This window comes from Pseudochaenichthys georgianus, chromosome 12 (assembly GCF_902827115.2).
Source record: "Pseudochaenichthys georgianus chromosome 12, fPseGeo1.2, whole genome shotgun sequence".
Taxonomy (NCBI): Eukaryota; Metazoa; Chordata; class Actinopteri; order Perciformes; family Channichthyidae; genus Pseudochaenichthys; species Pseudochaenichthys georgianus.
The window spans coordinates 12,653,373-12,667,456 of record NC_047514.1 but is presented as its reverse complement, the minus strand read 5'-3'; the positions used below and the strand labels follow the sequence as shown (position 1 = coordinate 12,667,456).

Here is a 14,084-nt window from a genome sequence, read left to right as displayed (position 1 = left end):
GTACTACAGTGTAACGTTGTTGATGTTGTTTTACAATTCTTTCTGACTCACTTTTCAAAGAAAATGTCCTAGGGGGAAGTTTTCATTCATTCAAAAGATCTCTTGTGATCTCCACTTTCTTTTTACAAGATAAAACAAGACTCTCTTAAAATGTTTCCCACATGTTACAACTGGAGATGGATCAAATGAAGATAAAGTCTGCCAAAACACTGTTGGATGCAATCTTCACTGCAAACAGAACAACAAGTATCTAATGCCCTGATGACCTAAAGTGAACCTTTGCGTTACTGCTCACTCACTTCCCACACTGATGCAACGCTGTATTTGTTTCAGTGGGTTTACACTTCCTCAAAAGTGTCTTCAAAACAAAGCCAGGCAGTGAACTTACTCTATGATGTTTTGAATTAAACACATTGGTCTTGGAAATGAATTGCATTTTCTTTTGGTTTTACTTCCTACTGCAGAAGGGCAGCCATTTTTTACATACACTATGTATCATTGCTCTGCACTCGTTGTTCTTCAATTTAAAAACACAACACGCTCTTGCAGTTTTCTTTTTTATGACGAAAGCTCATGCTATATGCTTTTTTTCTTACTTTTTTCAGCGCAAGTAATGCGAGTAATTTGATTGACAAACTCCACACAGAAGGACCCAGAGTTTAGGTCATCTCTTTTTTTAAAGTTATGCACATTTTAACAGAGCCTTAACCCTATCTCTAAAAGTAAAAGGTGTATGATATGTCCTGATATCAAAGCTGAAATACAAAGGTTTTACTGGGGGGAAATCATTTTGAGCCAAAAAAGGAAGTAGAAAGAATGTTTTTATCATCAACAAAATGTACAGAACAGACCACAGATTAAGGTCATGTAATTAAGGTGGTGAACACATAGGCATTTCCTTCTCTGTACTGTGCCCATGTGATTGATTGTTTGCTGGCTTTTGCTATGTTAAAGGACACTGCGTTTAAACGCTTTCAAATACAACTGCATTATCGAATTATTTTTGGGTTAAAATACGTCCAACTGGTTTTTTTGTTTTTTTAAACCTTTATTTAACCAGGTGGTCCCATTGAGATCATCGATCTAGGTAGGTTACAACATGAACATAAAACAACAGATACGGACATCGTATTTACAGGGCTACATGTACATACCTAGAGACATTGACAAGTACCAACAGTATGAAGTATCATTGCACCTATCCGAGCTTTAAAAACAGGCAGTGGAACCAAATTTGCTCAGTTTCAAATCTTTTTGAAGACTGTTCCAAGCAAGAGGAGCTGCGCACATAAAAGCTTTCTTACCTAAGTCAGTCCTTGCACTTGGCACATGTAACAAAACCACATCATGCAGTGTTTCCCCTATCATTGTCTTGGAGGGGCGCTGCGCCCCGCCTGAAATTCAAGGTGTTTTAAAAAAAAAAAAATTATAATTTTTTTTTAATATATACAATAGAACCAAATTGCAACTAATCTATATCTACTGTCACTTTTCACATTGAACATGTGCTCTTTTATTAAATACACTTAATTAAACACTTTCATCTTAAGTTGTGAGTTGTAGTGTTTTTGACCCTAAAACACACTGATGCATTAGTCAATAACAATAATCCAATGTAAGATGGGAGTTTACCCAACATGGCTTTATAAATATAAATGAACATGTACCAATGACTGAGCCTCCGTAAAGTAAGTGAAGGCCAACCTGCCCTGGCATACAGGGTACAGTGATGAGTAAGTGCTTTACAGTTAGTGACTAATCTCAGTGCACTGTGATAGCGGCATCTAACTTTTGCAGGTAATGGGCAGGTGCATTCATATAGACCAGATCACCATAGTCCAGCACAGGTCAAAAGGTCACAGAGACTAGCCTTTTCCTGGCCTCAAGTGAGAAACAGGACTTGTTTCTGAAAAAGAAACCTAGCTTCACCCTCAGCTTTTTAAGCAGATTATCGATCTGAAGTTTAAAAGAGAGGCAATCGTCAAGCCAGATACCAAGGTATTTATAACAGGAAACAACAAATAGGTTAAACAGGTTCAAACAAAACGTGAATCGCTGCAAAAGTAAAGCAGATGGCCAACATTGTAAACGGCCATTTCTAACTGTTGAATGTTTTGGCAAGGATTTTTAGTCATGCCGTAAAAGTAAAGTCAGTTAAGCTTCCTTAAGCAGCAGAATCAATACCTAAATGAATCAAGGTTCTGGGAAACACCAGGCAAATTCACATTAAGTATCACCCTAAACCACCCCTCAGTGTGGGATGTGTTCATTCATTTACTGTAGGTTCATATCTAACTGCCAATTCTTTTGAGATCCAGTAATCCAAAAATGGCACTGAAGGTCATTTTGGCAGAATGTGATAGGAAAAAATGTGCAGCTGTATTGCCATTGCTCCGCGACCCATTTTAATCTAGCCAACTTGTTTTTCCTCCATTTTCAGAAGCTGACAGTGCAGACCTTGGTGTGTGACCTGAATAAAACATGCAACAAAAGTACGTACTTTCCCCCTTTACTGTCTACATGTCTTACTAATTGCATTCTTCAAGTAGTCTGATGAATCAACACTGCCAGAAAAAAGAAGTCAAACCTAAAAGAAACCCCAGAAAAACATGCACCCAACAGTACACTATTTACAGCAGTACTATTGGTTGGAGATGACTCAAGCATTGCTAAAACATTGCTTTCCTCAAAAAAGAACCAATATTATGAAGCTTGAACTGGACATGACTTGACTGCTCTGAAGTGAATGAACCAGTCTGGCTTGGGAAATGATGCATCTCAGATAGGCATCTAAATCATGTGGGACCACCATCAATAGACTATATTTACACTCAGTTAGCAGTTCATTACAGTAGGTATACGCCTAGTGTAGTCCAAAACAGTCCTTCAAAGAGTCCTTTTTACATGAAGGTTAGATTTCTCACTTTTTGTTTAAACTGAACTAAGATGTGCTGCTGCTTAATGAAGGAATCAATTATGTTGCACCCTTCTAACTAAAACCCCATCACTTCAACCTAAATGGTAATTCTGTGCAGCAGTAGTTCCTGGTGCTGTTCTTGTATTTTAACGTGTGTTTCATACCTCGGGACTGTGGGAAACAGTATTTCGATCTTTCTGTGTGTACAAACATATTTTGAGATTGACAATAAAGTTGATTTTGACTTAATAGCATTGCATTATACGGAGGGGAGGGGTGTTTCTAATATTTTGTCTACACTCAATGACACAAATAAGACGATAGTACAATGCAATACAACTCTACAGTAGTATACAGCAGCTTCCAAACATAAACACACTCCCATAAACACCCACCCACACGTAGACCACACCGCTGTTAAATACATTTTATCAGGCAGTGTGAGAAAATCCTGAAGTAAAACGTCAATGTGTTATACATAAACATGACTGTTGTAGTGCCGAGAGATATGGAGTCAGAGGCGGTGCATCGAAGGTGCAAAAGGGAACTTTAATGAGGAGCAGAAAAGGACATGTTGTCGGGTCGCAGCCCGGGTCGACAAGAGAGAGAAGCCAGGAGGGCACACAACATATATAGACAACACCTAACATGTCCGTGTGGAAACAAAACCCCAACTGTAGTTCCATGTGTGAATTATGATCCCCAGTGTATTAATGAGTGGTCACCACACAAGCCCCCCCAGAATTCAAACATGGCAAAAAAAAAAAATATATATATATCCCCACGTCCGTGGAGGAAACATCACAAGGGCAGAGGAGGGTGGGGCCGCAGGTGAGGACCGGGCCATGGAACGGGCCGCGAAAGGGGGCCGCAGGAGAGGGCAGGGGCCCTAACGAGGGCGAGGGCACCCACACCGGGCCGTCGTAAGGGGGCCGCACTAGGTGTTGCGGAGAACCCAGCAGGAAAGAGGGCAACCCGGCCGCAGGCAGACGCACAACGGCGGCGGGCATGAAGTCCTCAGCAGGCGTCGAGGTATCCCCGGAAGAGAGGGCAACCCGGCCGCAGGCAGACGCACAACGGCGGCGGGCATGAAGTCCTCGGCAGGCGTCGAGGTATCCCCGGAAGAGAGGAGCAGTCCCCCCGGGAGGAAGGAGCACAACCCGGCCGCAGGCAGACGTGCCGCGGCGGCGGGCATGAAGTCCTCAGCAGGTGCTGAGGCATCACCGGGAAGCAGGAGAGGCCAGACAGGGTCCCGGAGCGCGCCACCCATGGGCCGATGGCGCATGGGCGACGTCCGGAACTGTCGAGGCGAGAGGGGGTCCAGGCGTGCGCCACCCAGGCGTCGATGAACGTGAGTGGCGTCTGGATATCCCCGGAAGGCAGGTGAGGCCAAACAGGCTCCGGAGCGCGCCACCCACGGGCCGATGGCAGCATGGGCGACGTCCAAAACCGTTGAGGCGAGACGGGGTCCAGGAGTGCACCACCCAAGCGTCGATGACACCGTGAGTGGCGTCTGGAACCGCCGTCGAGGTGGTGAAAAAAATGAGAGTGTCCACATGAGGTCAACCGGCTGGTCGAACCTCCTCTCCGGCACCGGAAAAAAAATTGTTAACAGTCAGATGTCAACACGTCGTTAGTTGCTAGCCGTCGTTAGCCGTTAGCTGTTGTTGCTAGCCGTTAGCTGCCACTGCTAGTTGTCGTTAGCTGTTAGCCGTTAGCTGTCGTCGGTAGCTGCTAGCCGTTATCCCCTCGTGGTTAGCCGCTAGTCGCCGTCAGCTAGCGCAGCCAGGACGTGCAGCCGCACGCCCCGAAGAAACAAGCCCACGAGGTAGCAATGGGGTTGCTGGTCGACCCAGCAGGTCGTGCATCGTCCCCCCGTTGGATAGAAAGCCGATGCGGGAACGGCGAGCAAAGTCTCCAGCCTTCTGCGGAGCGCGCACCGAGCCTCAGTCCGCGTGCCGGTGGCAGCCACGGACGTCTCCAATCAAACCCCGGCATTTCGAGAAAGGAACTCGAGTTCCTTTTGCCGTGTTCGGCTCCGTCCCGGAAACTTCTCAAGACGTATCAGGGTCACCAGTGTAGTGCCGAGAGATATGGAGTCAGAGGCGGTGCATCGAAGGTGCAAAAGGGAACTTTAATGAGGAGCAGAAAAGGACATGTTGTCGGGTCGCAGCCCGGGTCGACGAGAGAGTAGAGATAGGCGAGTCATGATTCATCCGGATCATTAACCCGGATCCTAGTAATGAGCCGGTCGTGACGAGTCTCCCTCTCGATTAACCCGAGTCCTTTGAGTCCTACACCTGATGTGACGTAACAATTAAAACTATAAATTGCGTCACTCTTTACTCTCTTTATAACGTGTACAATCACATTACAACGTTGTTGTATCCAGAGATCCAGCAGACTCGTCGCCATGCACGAATCAACAGCAAATGCAGCCCCTCCTCCGGCTCCCGCGAGAGTCCCGTGAGCCGTGAGTCGTTGGACTCGCGGGAGCCGTGAGTGAGCCGTGAGTCCGCAAATCTCTGAGTCTGCTGCGACTCGTCGAGGGAGCTGTGGGACTCGGAGGAGGGGCTGAGTCTGCTGTAGATTCGTGCATGGGGACGAGTCTGCTGTAGATTCGTGCATGGGGACGAGTCTGCTGGATCTCTGGATCTGCTGCCTGCTATATGTTACGGCTCTGAGTCCTCGTAGGCTACTGGTCTCTCTCGATCATTGACCTGGATTCACGGATCTCGCGATTTTTCCGGCTCTAAATTAAGTTTCAGTGTAGACTTCTAACAAAATGGTCATGTTGTGCAACAGTCTCCTGTAATAATATCTGCATTTCCAATAAGGATCTTACTTGGAAACTCGTTTATTTTGAACATGGCACACAAAAAGAAACAAATGATAGAAAATTGCAAAACAGTTAGAATATATAAAATGTAATTATACTATTATTATTAAATGAAAACACAATTGTGCAAAATTAGCTTAAGTACAGGAACATATTAAAATAACTATATACATATAATGCAAAACACTTATTTTTTAAAATGCACACGCGCGCGCGCACACACACACACACACACACACACACACACACACGTTTTATTAAAGCAAAAGACACTGTGTAGCGGAGGTTAATGTAACGTTAGTTTAATATGCTGGTTAAATGCAACAACTTTTCGGTTTCACCGGTAGGATTTCTACGGTCTTGGTCATGCTGACTCATATGACTCGTATGATCCGGATCTCTTCAATGATTGACTCAGAAGACTCCGAGTCCATAAAATGATCCGGATTTGCCATCTCTACAAGAGAGAGAAGCCAGGAGGGCACACAACATATATAGACAACACCAAACATGTACGTGTGGAAACAAAACCCCAACTGTAGTTCCATGTGTGAATTATGATCCCCAGTGTATTAATGAGTGGTCACCACACTGTACACTTTTAGTAACACTTTTGATCAAAGCTCTTCCCACAAGTCAAGGTTTTATTTACATACGTAACACCAAAAAAACAGATCTCAAAGTGAGTTGGAAGTGAGCTGTTGAAAAGCACAGAAACAGAAAACTTACTCGCTGTTGTCTTCTGGTGGCTGCTTTAGTTTAACTCTGCTCGGTCTCAGTCCTCCGGTCAGCCCGGGAGCAGCGGGCTGTAGGACGGGCTCTCTCGGCGTTAGCTCGCTAAGGCACGGTCCTAGCGGACTACTTTAGCTGTCGACAAAAGTGACAATGCTTCGTTATTTGGCATGTTGACTGCCATTCCGTCGGTCTTCACATATCCTCCTAAACTGTCCTCATTTGACGATACCGAGTAACTTGGAAACTCCTCGCGCCGAGCTCACTGTTGTGTGTCCCAGATGAAAGCTAATGGTTATATTAGGTGAATAACGCAACCTACTGACGGTTGTACTAAGCGGCACAGCGGGACTTACCCATCCTGTCTCCTCGTATGAATCGACCGTAGCGTACAGAGAGAGGATGGTGCTGCTGGTGATGAGGGAGGAGCAGCGACCGCGGTGAAGTTAATTTTAGGTTGGATATTCGACAGCAGCAGCAAGACGGTACACGACACGCCCCCTACACGACACTAGGGCTGCAGTCGGATAGTTTAAAAATCAGCTCCTAAGTTCTAACCCTATCGTCTATTCCTTGACATCTGAGTGAAACGTCACGGGGTTAAGGGATAGTGGATAGGAGAATTCAAAAGGACTTAGGAGAAGAGACTGCGGTACTTTAGAGAATCCGAATGCACTTTCACTATCCGACGTGTTTATGATGCGCCAGCGGACGTCATTGTGTGCGTCTGCTGCTGTGGGGAAACTATGGAAACCACAGTTTTCTATACAGCGGACTACAACATGGATGTTTAATAAGAACGAGGGACTACTGTGAACTCATCTAGAGACTCTGCACCGTGCTCTGATGCTGCTGCTTTGCTTTATGAACGTGGACAACAGAGAAACATATTCTTCAGGACCAAAGTTGGAATTGAAATACAAAAGGAAAGTGAAACTTCTGCTCGTCCCCCTCTCCCTCCGGTCCACATTAATACAAATGATCCCAATAGGCCTACGTATGATTGTATGAACTAAAGATCTTAAAATCAATACAAATGTATTTATTATAAACGTTAGTCCTTACCATCTATCACTGTGTATATCACCATTCAAACATCTTTTAAAAGTTGAACAAACCCCACACAGCTCAGTAAAGACTGAAATGTTGACTTTATTTGATAATTTCAGTGAAAACTAACGTTCATATTTCTCTTTTTGATTATAATACTGATGAACGTTAAAAACAAAGCACTTTGGCAACTTACCACCTATGTTTTAAAATGCTTAATAAGCACCGTAACTTTCATGATATCATTTCTCGGTCATAATCGGTTGTTTCCGTGAACTGACTTTCCGACTGTTGACTGACGGCAAATGCTGCGGCTGCAAGGCATTGTGGGGCAGCATTTTCGCTTCTCCTGTCGGTTAGGGAGGTCCAGTGGTTCCTAAGCTAAAGGAGGTTATAAAGGAAGTTTGAAACCTCCTTTCCTATCATTCTCATCATTCTAGAGAATTCGAACGGCACTTATCATGGCTGCCACTGAGGGACTTCCGGGTCATTTCACTCCTTTAGGAAGGTTCCTAAGCTAAATGGACTATTCGACTTCAGCCTAGGCTTGTTTGAGACAAGCAAACTCTTTTTTTTGCGGCTCGCCTCGAAAGTAGACGAGAGTAGCCGATCGCAGCCGGGGGAGGTGTCAAAATGCTCGTCTTAAGTCGGACAGCTCGGACTCAGAGTCGGCTTGACTGGCTGGGTTTGCAATGGCGGAAATTGCGTTGGCGTTTTTCGTTGCAGATGAAGTGGATGCAATAGAAATCCCACATGTATTGTATGGAGAATGACATGATCTAAAGGGACTGTGATTGAGAGAAAATTAAATATTTGTTTACAATAAACATGAATATGTCATTTGTTTGATTTGCATTAAAAGACAATAGGCTACCATTTTTGATTTAAATGATAGATTAACTTGTGCATTTGTTGCAGCCCTTGCTTGCTGCATAAGTGCAGCTGCTAAACTGTTATCTGAAAAATAATTTACATAATTTAAAATCATATCCAGATTGTTGGAATGCAATTTAGTTGTTTACTCACCATTTTGTAGTCTTTGGGAAATGTCTTGTGAGACTCTTACAGTGATGTCTCCCTGTCCATCACGCAGTGTAAGCACCACACATTCCATTTTACCCACTGTAGACAAAGGTGATCACTATTGCTTTATATAGGTTTGTTAATTCAGTCATGATGAGGAACCACACCAGTGACTGGGTTCCATAATTAGAAATGCTCCTCCCTCTTAATGTTTGCAAAACTGATAGGTGGACAGGCTACAAATGATCAGTCCCTTCAGATCCGCACACATGAAGCTTCATTAGCATGAATTGAACAGACCTGCTGCTGTGTTAATTCTTTAGCTGCCACTTTAAGCTTTATGATGTGTACAACATGGATGTAATTTGATTTAATCTTGCCATTTTAAATGATGTAATCAATAAATAAGGTTAAACCAAATCATTACATTACAACAGATTTTATTTTAATGATTTGGTTTAACTTAAAGATAAACTTTATTGTTATTGCACATATTACAGGTACTGAGACAACGAAATGCAGTTTAGCTTCTAACCAGGTGCAACAAGCAGCGAAGTGGAAAGTAATGTACACAATCTACAGAATAACATATAGAATGAATTGAATGATGAATAAACAGTGGGGTATGAATACACTAGATATACACTAGCAGAATGTGAGCAGTATGAACAGTGTGTATGAATATGCTAAGATATATAAAGTATGAAAACGGTAAGCAGTATAGTATAAAATATATAGATATTCATTTCATGATGATAAACATTGTGGAACAATGATGAAAAATGGGAATGGATGTGGCGACGTAAAACTGACACAAAACAACAACAAACTTTTGCCAGCCAATTAGAGAGTTTCATCAGCAGCACGTGGTAAAAACCACCAATGAGCGCTCAGCTCGAGATACCAGCGAGCCGTTTCCCATCAAGCATTTCGCTTCCGCAGCTCGTGGAGAGCAACTGCGCCAACTCGCCTCGCCTCGCTCTCAAGGCTGCGGGGGTCTTTGTTCCGCGAGATTTCAAAGTCTCATGTGGGCGAGCCTCCAGAGCAAGTCGGACAAAATGACTAACCATCATGCAACGCACTAGCAAGACGTTGATCGCAACTGCGCAGGTCTTGCTTGTCTCAAACAAGCCTATTGATACTGTACATGGCAGATTAAAAACGAATTGCAAATGTTATTGTAGCATTTTAAGCAAATCAATTAATAAGTCTATCCGTTTGAGACACAACAGTATATGACTTTCAGCACAAATCATTTTGTCTAATTAATAAATTAAAACAAAAAGGTGGCTTAGTAAACTTTATTTTCATATAAAATAGGTATTAATGAGATCATCTATTAATTATGTTTGTCTAACTGCTACACATGTATTTATACATAAATATAGATATTTATGAACATCTAAATATCATTGTTAAAGATTTTAAGATATAAATAATCACATCATGGGGTCATTAAAGTTTCAAACAGGTTCATGTAAAGTCGGCCTATAACATGAAAACATGATTTAAATTTTTTTTTCTGAATCTCACATTAGCCTGTAGTTTGGTATGTTCTTTGAACATCAGATTAAAGCATTTCTTTAAAACATTATTAGAACCTGTAGGTAACGTTAGCCAAAGTTGTGAGAATCTTCCCCGCTAGCTGAGATGGCAGTTATTTATTTTTTTATAGAACATGCTTATTGTTTATTATGTTATAAAGAAGTAAAAGTACAGTATGCAAATACAATATATGTACTGTACCACACGAATAAAGACAATTAGTTCATTCAGTTTGCTCTGTGTATTGCATTCCAAACAATGTAGAAAAAAAGCCCTTGAATCATGAAAACCTTTCGCTGCATTTGTATGAACCCTGGAGATGTAAAGGCACTGAACGGGTTAATTAGTTCACAAGCTCTTGCGCAACAGACACACTGCTGTCTAAATTTAAGATCCTCAGCAGAAAGCCGGAGGAAGTCAGGATGATTGTTGCTCCGCCGCCGAAAGATACATTTCATCCTTCTGAATGTGTTGCCTATTAACGAAGTTTTTTCTAGTCAATAACTGTGGTTAAACTGCCAGACATCAGGAAAAAAGGAACTCAGTGTTCCCTCTAAGTTCCAGTAATTGTGGGTGTAAATCAGCTGGATCCATCATCACCGGATGAGCCTGCAGTAAAAGGTGGGGCTGATTCATCATGTCCATGTGTGTTCTCTATCTGGTATTTTACTGACTCTGGTAGATCTTCCCTAATTGCACACTAAAGATATCCCATGATAATGTTTATATGATGCGGTAATTGTGATTTAGCAGTAAATCAGCGGGACTCCAAGCATGTAGTTTCACAACGAGTGCTAACACTTTTATGAGTTACATTTAAAAAAAAAAATGTTTTCACACTCTTCAACCATCAGACAATATCCAAACTTTTTTTTATCAAATCCAAACAGATCATCATGTCAAGCTCCACTGACACGCTACGGTTTTGCTTCCCCGCGCACGGTGACTCTATCCTCAGCAAAATCAACTCTCTAAGAGAGGAGCAGCGCTTCTGTGACATCACACTCCTCCTTGGTCGTCCACAAGGCCCCACTGTCCCACTCCACTTCCACGGTCACAGAGCGGTGCTGGCTGCCTCCTCAAACTTCTTACGTGACCAATTCCTGCTCCACGAAGGCCGGGAACTGAGTTTGGGTGTAGTGTCCAGTGTGGAGGTTGGCAAGAGACTTCTCCTGTCCTGCTACACCGGGCTATTAGAGGTGCAATATAATCTACTGAACTACATACTAAATGTCAGAATGAACAATATCAAGAGTAACAATACCAAAATGGAAATAAGAATCACACATATTGACAACAACCAAAGAGTGGGTGTGAATGTTTGTGATATGAAAGTAAAAGATGAATAAGATGACTTAGTATTGCAGTTCTGTTTTTCTTCAGTATTACTTAACTGTTTCCTTTGTTTCTATCAAATATCTCTTACTTTAGGTCCCTGTGAGAGAGCTGGTGAGCTACCTGACTGCTGCCAGTGTGCTCCAGATGAGCCAGGTGGTGGAGAAATGCTCCCAGGCCATCTCCCAGTACCTCAGTCCCACCCTGGCTTTCTTGGAACTGGAGAGACGCACAGAGGAGAAAGAAATCCAGCTGCAAGATAGTGATTTGCCAAGTAGGCCTACCAGCTTTAAAAATCAAGATGAAAGAGACGCTGCAGAGGACGGATGGGCGTCTGTGATTCGGTTAAAGCCAAGGTCAGGTCAAGGGCTGAGGGAGATCGGAGAGGAAAGGGTGGTCACAGCAAAACTAGACTTATCTGAAAATGCAACATGCTGTATTAATACCCATGAGTCTGAGAAAGGTGGAGACATTCAGCCTGTTTACTCAAACAAGCCCTCCTATCAAAATCACCAGGTTACAAGTGCAATAACATATAAGATATCTCCTCCTACAACTGTTCAAAGTCAAACATCATCCACATCTGGAGAAAGTTCTGCTAAAAAGGAAGAATGTGTTGACACTTCCCCAAACCAAGGCGAAGCAGCAGAGGGAGATGAAAGAGAAGAGGAGGAAATGTTTTTGCTGGCAGCTCAACTGCAAGAATGTGGAGAGCCGAGGGACTCTGGAGCACATCTGCCAAAGGGTCAATGTTCGGAAGACGAGCTAACAGAAGATTCAGACAGCGTTCTGATCCAGAGGCCGTACCTGTGCAGGAGGTGTGACCGAGTCTTCCAGCACCTGGAGAGCTACGTGGTGCACCTGAAGGAGCACAAACAGTACTGGTGTTTGGTGTGTGGGAAGGGCTTTTCCCAGAGGAGTAATCTGACCCGGCACATACGCGTTCACACCGGGGTCAAGCCATTTCGATGCCCCCTGTGTCACAAGACATTCTCCCAGAGGGCCACGTTGCAAGACCACCTCAATCTGCACACAGGCGATAAGCCCCATAAGTGTAGATACTGTGCTGTGCACTTTGCTCACAAACCAGGCCTCAGGCGCCACCTGAAGGACATCCATGGTAAGAGTAGCCTGCAAAACATGCTTGAGGAGGCCATGGGCTGTTGAAAAAGGAACAGTGTTAGCACAAATTGAGTGAGTATGGTCTTTATAGTGGTTTTGAGTCCATATATATTTGTCAAACAGAGTGCCAAAAGCACAATCAGCCATATGATACAGATTATCCTGACTCCGGATATTAAAGATAATATTTAAAATTTCAATATTTATTTTAGTTGAGATAATCTTGCCATTGTCTTCAATCCCACTGACTGCAATATAGCATTTGGACTTTTGAAAATTAGTTTGTATGAAATGTGATTGTAGTTCTGTTCTTTCAATTGCAAGTTTGGCACATAATTTTCTTTCAAATTAAAATCATAATTATCATCAGGCTGATGAAAAGCAGTGAGGGTCCTTACAGTATGTGCCCTCTGCAGTGTGTTTGATCTCTGCCGGTACAAATCATTAAATTAAGTCAATCAGCATGCAATCTAAAAACGTCATTAGGCTTAATCATCTGCCATGTATAATGGCCAATGCAATCTCATCCGCATGTTCAATCTTTCCAGCACCTTTATAGTGCTCCTCTATCCCATCTACAAAAAACAATTATGCCTTACGAAGAAGATAAGCATGAATTAACTATGTAAGCTATAGGAGAGATAATATTATGACTGAAAATGTAATTACAGTGAACACTTATGCACAATGTCTGGAGATAACGATTCACTTAATAGAATAAATTAAAAACATTTAATCCTTTTGAAAGACTATTATGCTGTTTTTTTGTTGTTGATGGAATTAACACTGAATTCTGCCTGTTTCAAATTGAGGCTAGGTTTCACAGACAGCCACTGGTTCTCCATTTGACCCGACTGAAATTCATCACAGATCGCTGAGCATTAAGTGAGTGGTTTCTCCCGCATGACAGAGAGGGTTTCCATGCTCTCTCGCTCCATTCTTTCTCTTCGCAGCTCTCTCTTTCTCCTTTGGCCCAGATATGTAGTCGTCACTCATCTCAGTGAATGGAACAGTTTCCCTTCCTCGGGGCATCCGAGGCGCCGCTGGCTTGAAATGTGTGAGTATGGACGCAGACAAATGATTAATGCATGGTGGGGTGTGTATTCAATGCAGAAAGTAATGTGACTCTTTGTGTGTGTGACTAAGCAAGAGACAATACAGAAATAAAGACAAAAATAGCATGTGTTTCCCCTTGCATTAAAATATAGCTTCCTCAGAACAAACTACAGTCAACCAACTTCCTCAAATGTATACATTTACCATTTTTTTATTTTAGGAAATGTCATCAAAGTGGAATCAACCAGACAAAGTACTTAATTTGCACACACAGTCTCACTGTGGAATTTGGGGCACCTCCATTATGAATGAGTGACAAAGGTATAACATAGCAGTGGTAAGGATATTGAAAATAACCATTTTCTGGTGAATATATATGCATGTCCATTTGCACTGAAATATCATGGAATTATTTATTTGGCAAATAAAGCTTACAATATTTCATTCACATTCATTTTTTTACTT

At 42.7% G+C, this 14,084-nt stretch overlaps 2 protein-coding genes across 3 annotated transcripts in view; one reads left to right on the top strand and one right to left on the bottom strand.

Moving 5' to 3' along the window:
* The window catches only part of LOC117455858 (tyrosine-protein kinase JAK2-like), a 29,711-nt gene extending 20,780 nt beyond the window's left edge, over positions 1 to 8,931 (bottom strand). The window contains exons 1-2 of one of the 2 annotated variants that reach the window (XM_071204983.1): positions 8,565 to 8,931; positions 6,486 to 6,623 (exon numbers count right to left, since the gene is read on the bottom strand). The gene's annotated coding sequence lies outside the window, so the exon portion shown is untranslated. Of the gene's footprint in view, positions 1 to 6,485; positions 6,624 to 6,844; positions 7,174 to 8,564 lie in introns of those variants that run through there. The other variant, XM_034095470.2, reaches the window with a different exon arrangement.
* Positions 8,932 to 9,953: 1,022 nt separating this feature from the next.
* Positions 9,954 to 13,305, top strand: LOC117456372 (zinc finger and BTB domain-containing protein 26-like). Its single transcript, XM_034096223.1, has 3 exons — positions 9,954 to 10,727; positions 10,997 to 11,305; positions 11,538 to 13,305. Exons 2-3 carry the CDS (start codon positions 11,003 to 11,005, stop codon positions 12,606 to 12,608), a joined length of 1,374 nt encoding a protein of 457 aa, XP_033952114.1. The 5' UTR covers positions 9,954 to 10,727; positions 10,997 to 11,002; the 3' UTR covers positions 12,609 to 13,305.
* The last annotated feature ends 779 nt before the right edge of the window (positions 13,306 to 14,084 follow it).

Excerpts from the sequence above, each read along its gene's own strand:
- LOC117456372 (XM_034096223.1), top strand. The coding sequence starts at position 11,003 with ATGTCAAGCTCCACTGACACGCTACGGTTTTGCTTCCCCGCGCACGGT. Across the intron at positions 11,306-11,537 it reads GCTACACCGGGCTATTAGAG|GTCCCTGTGAGAGAGCTGGT; the intron begins GTGCAATATAAT and ends CTCTTACTTTAG.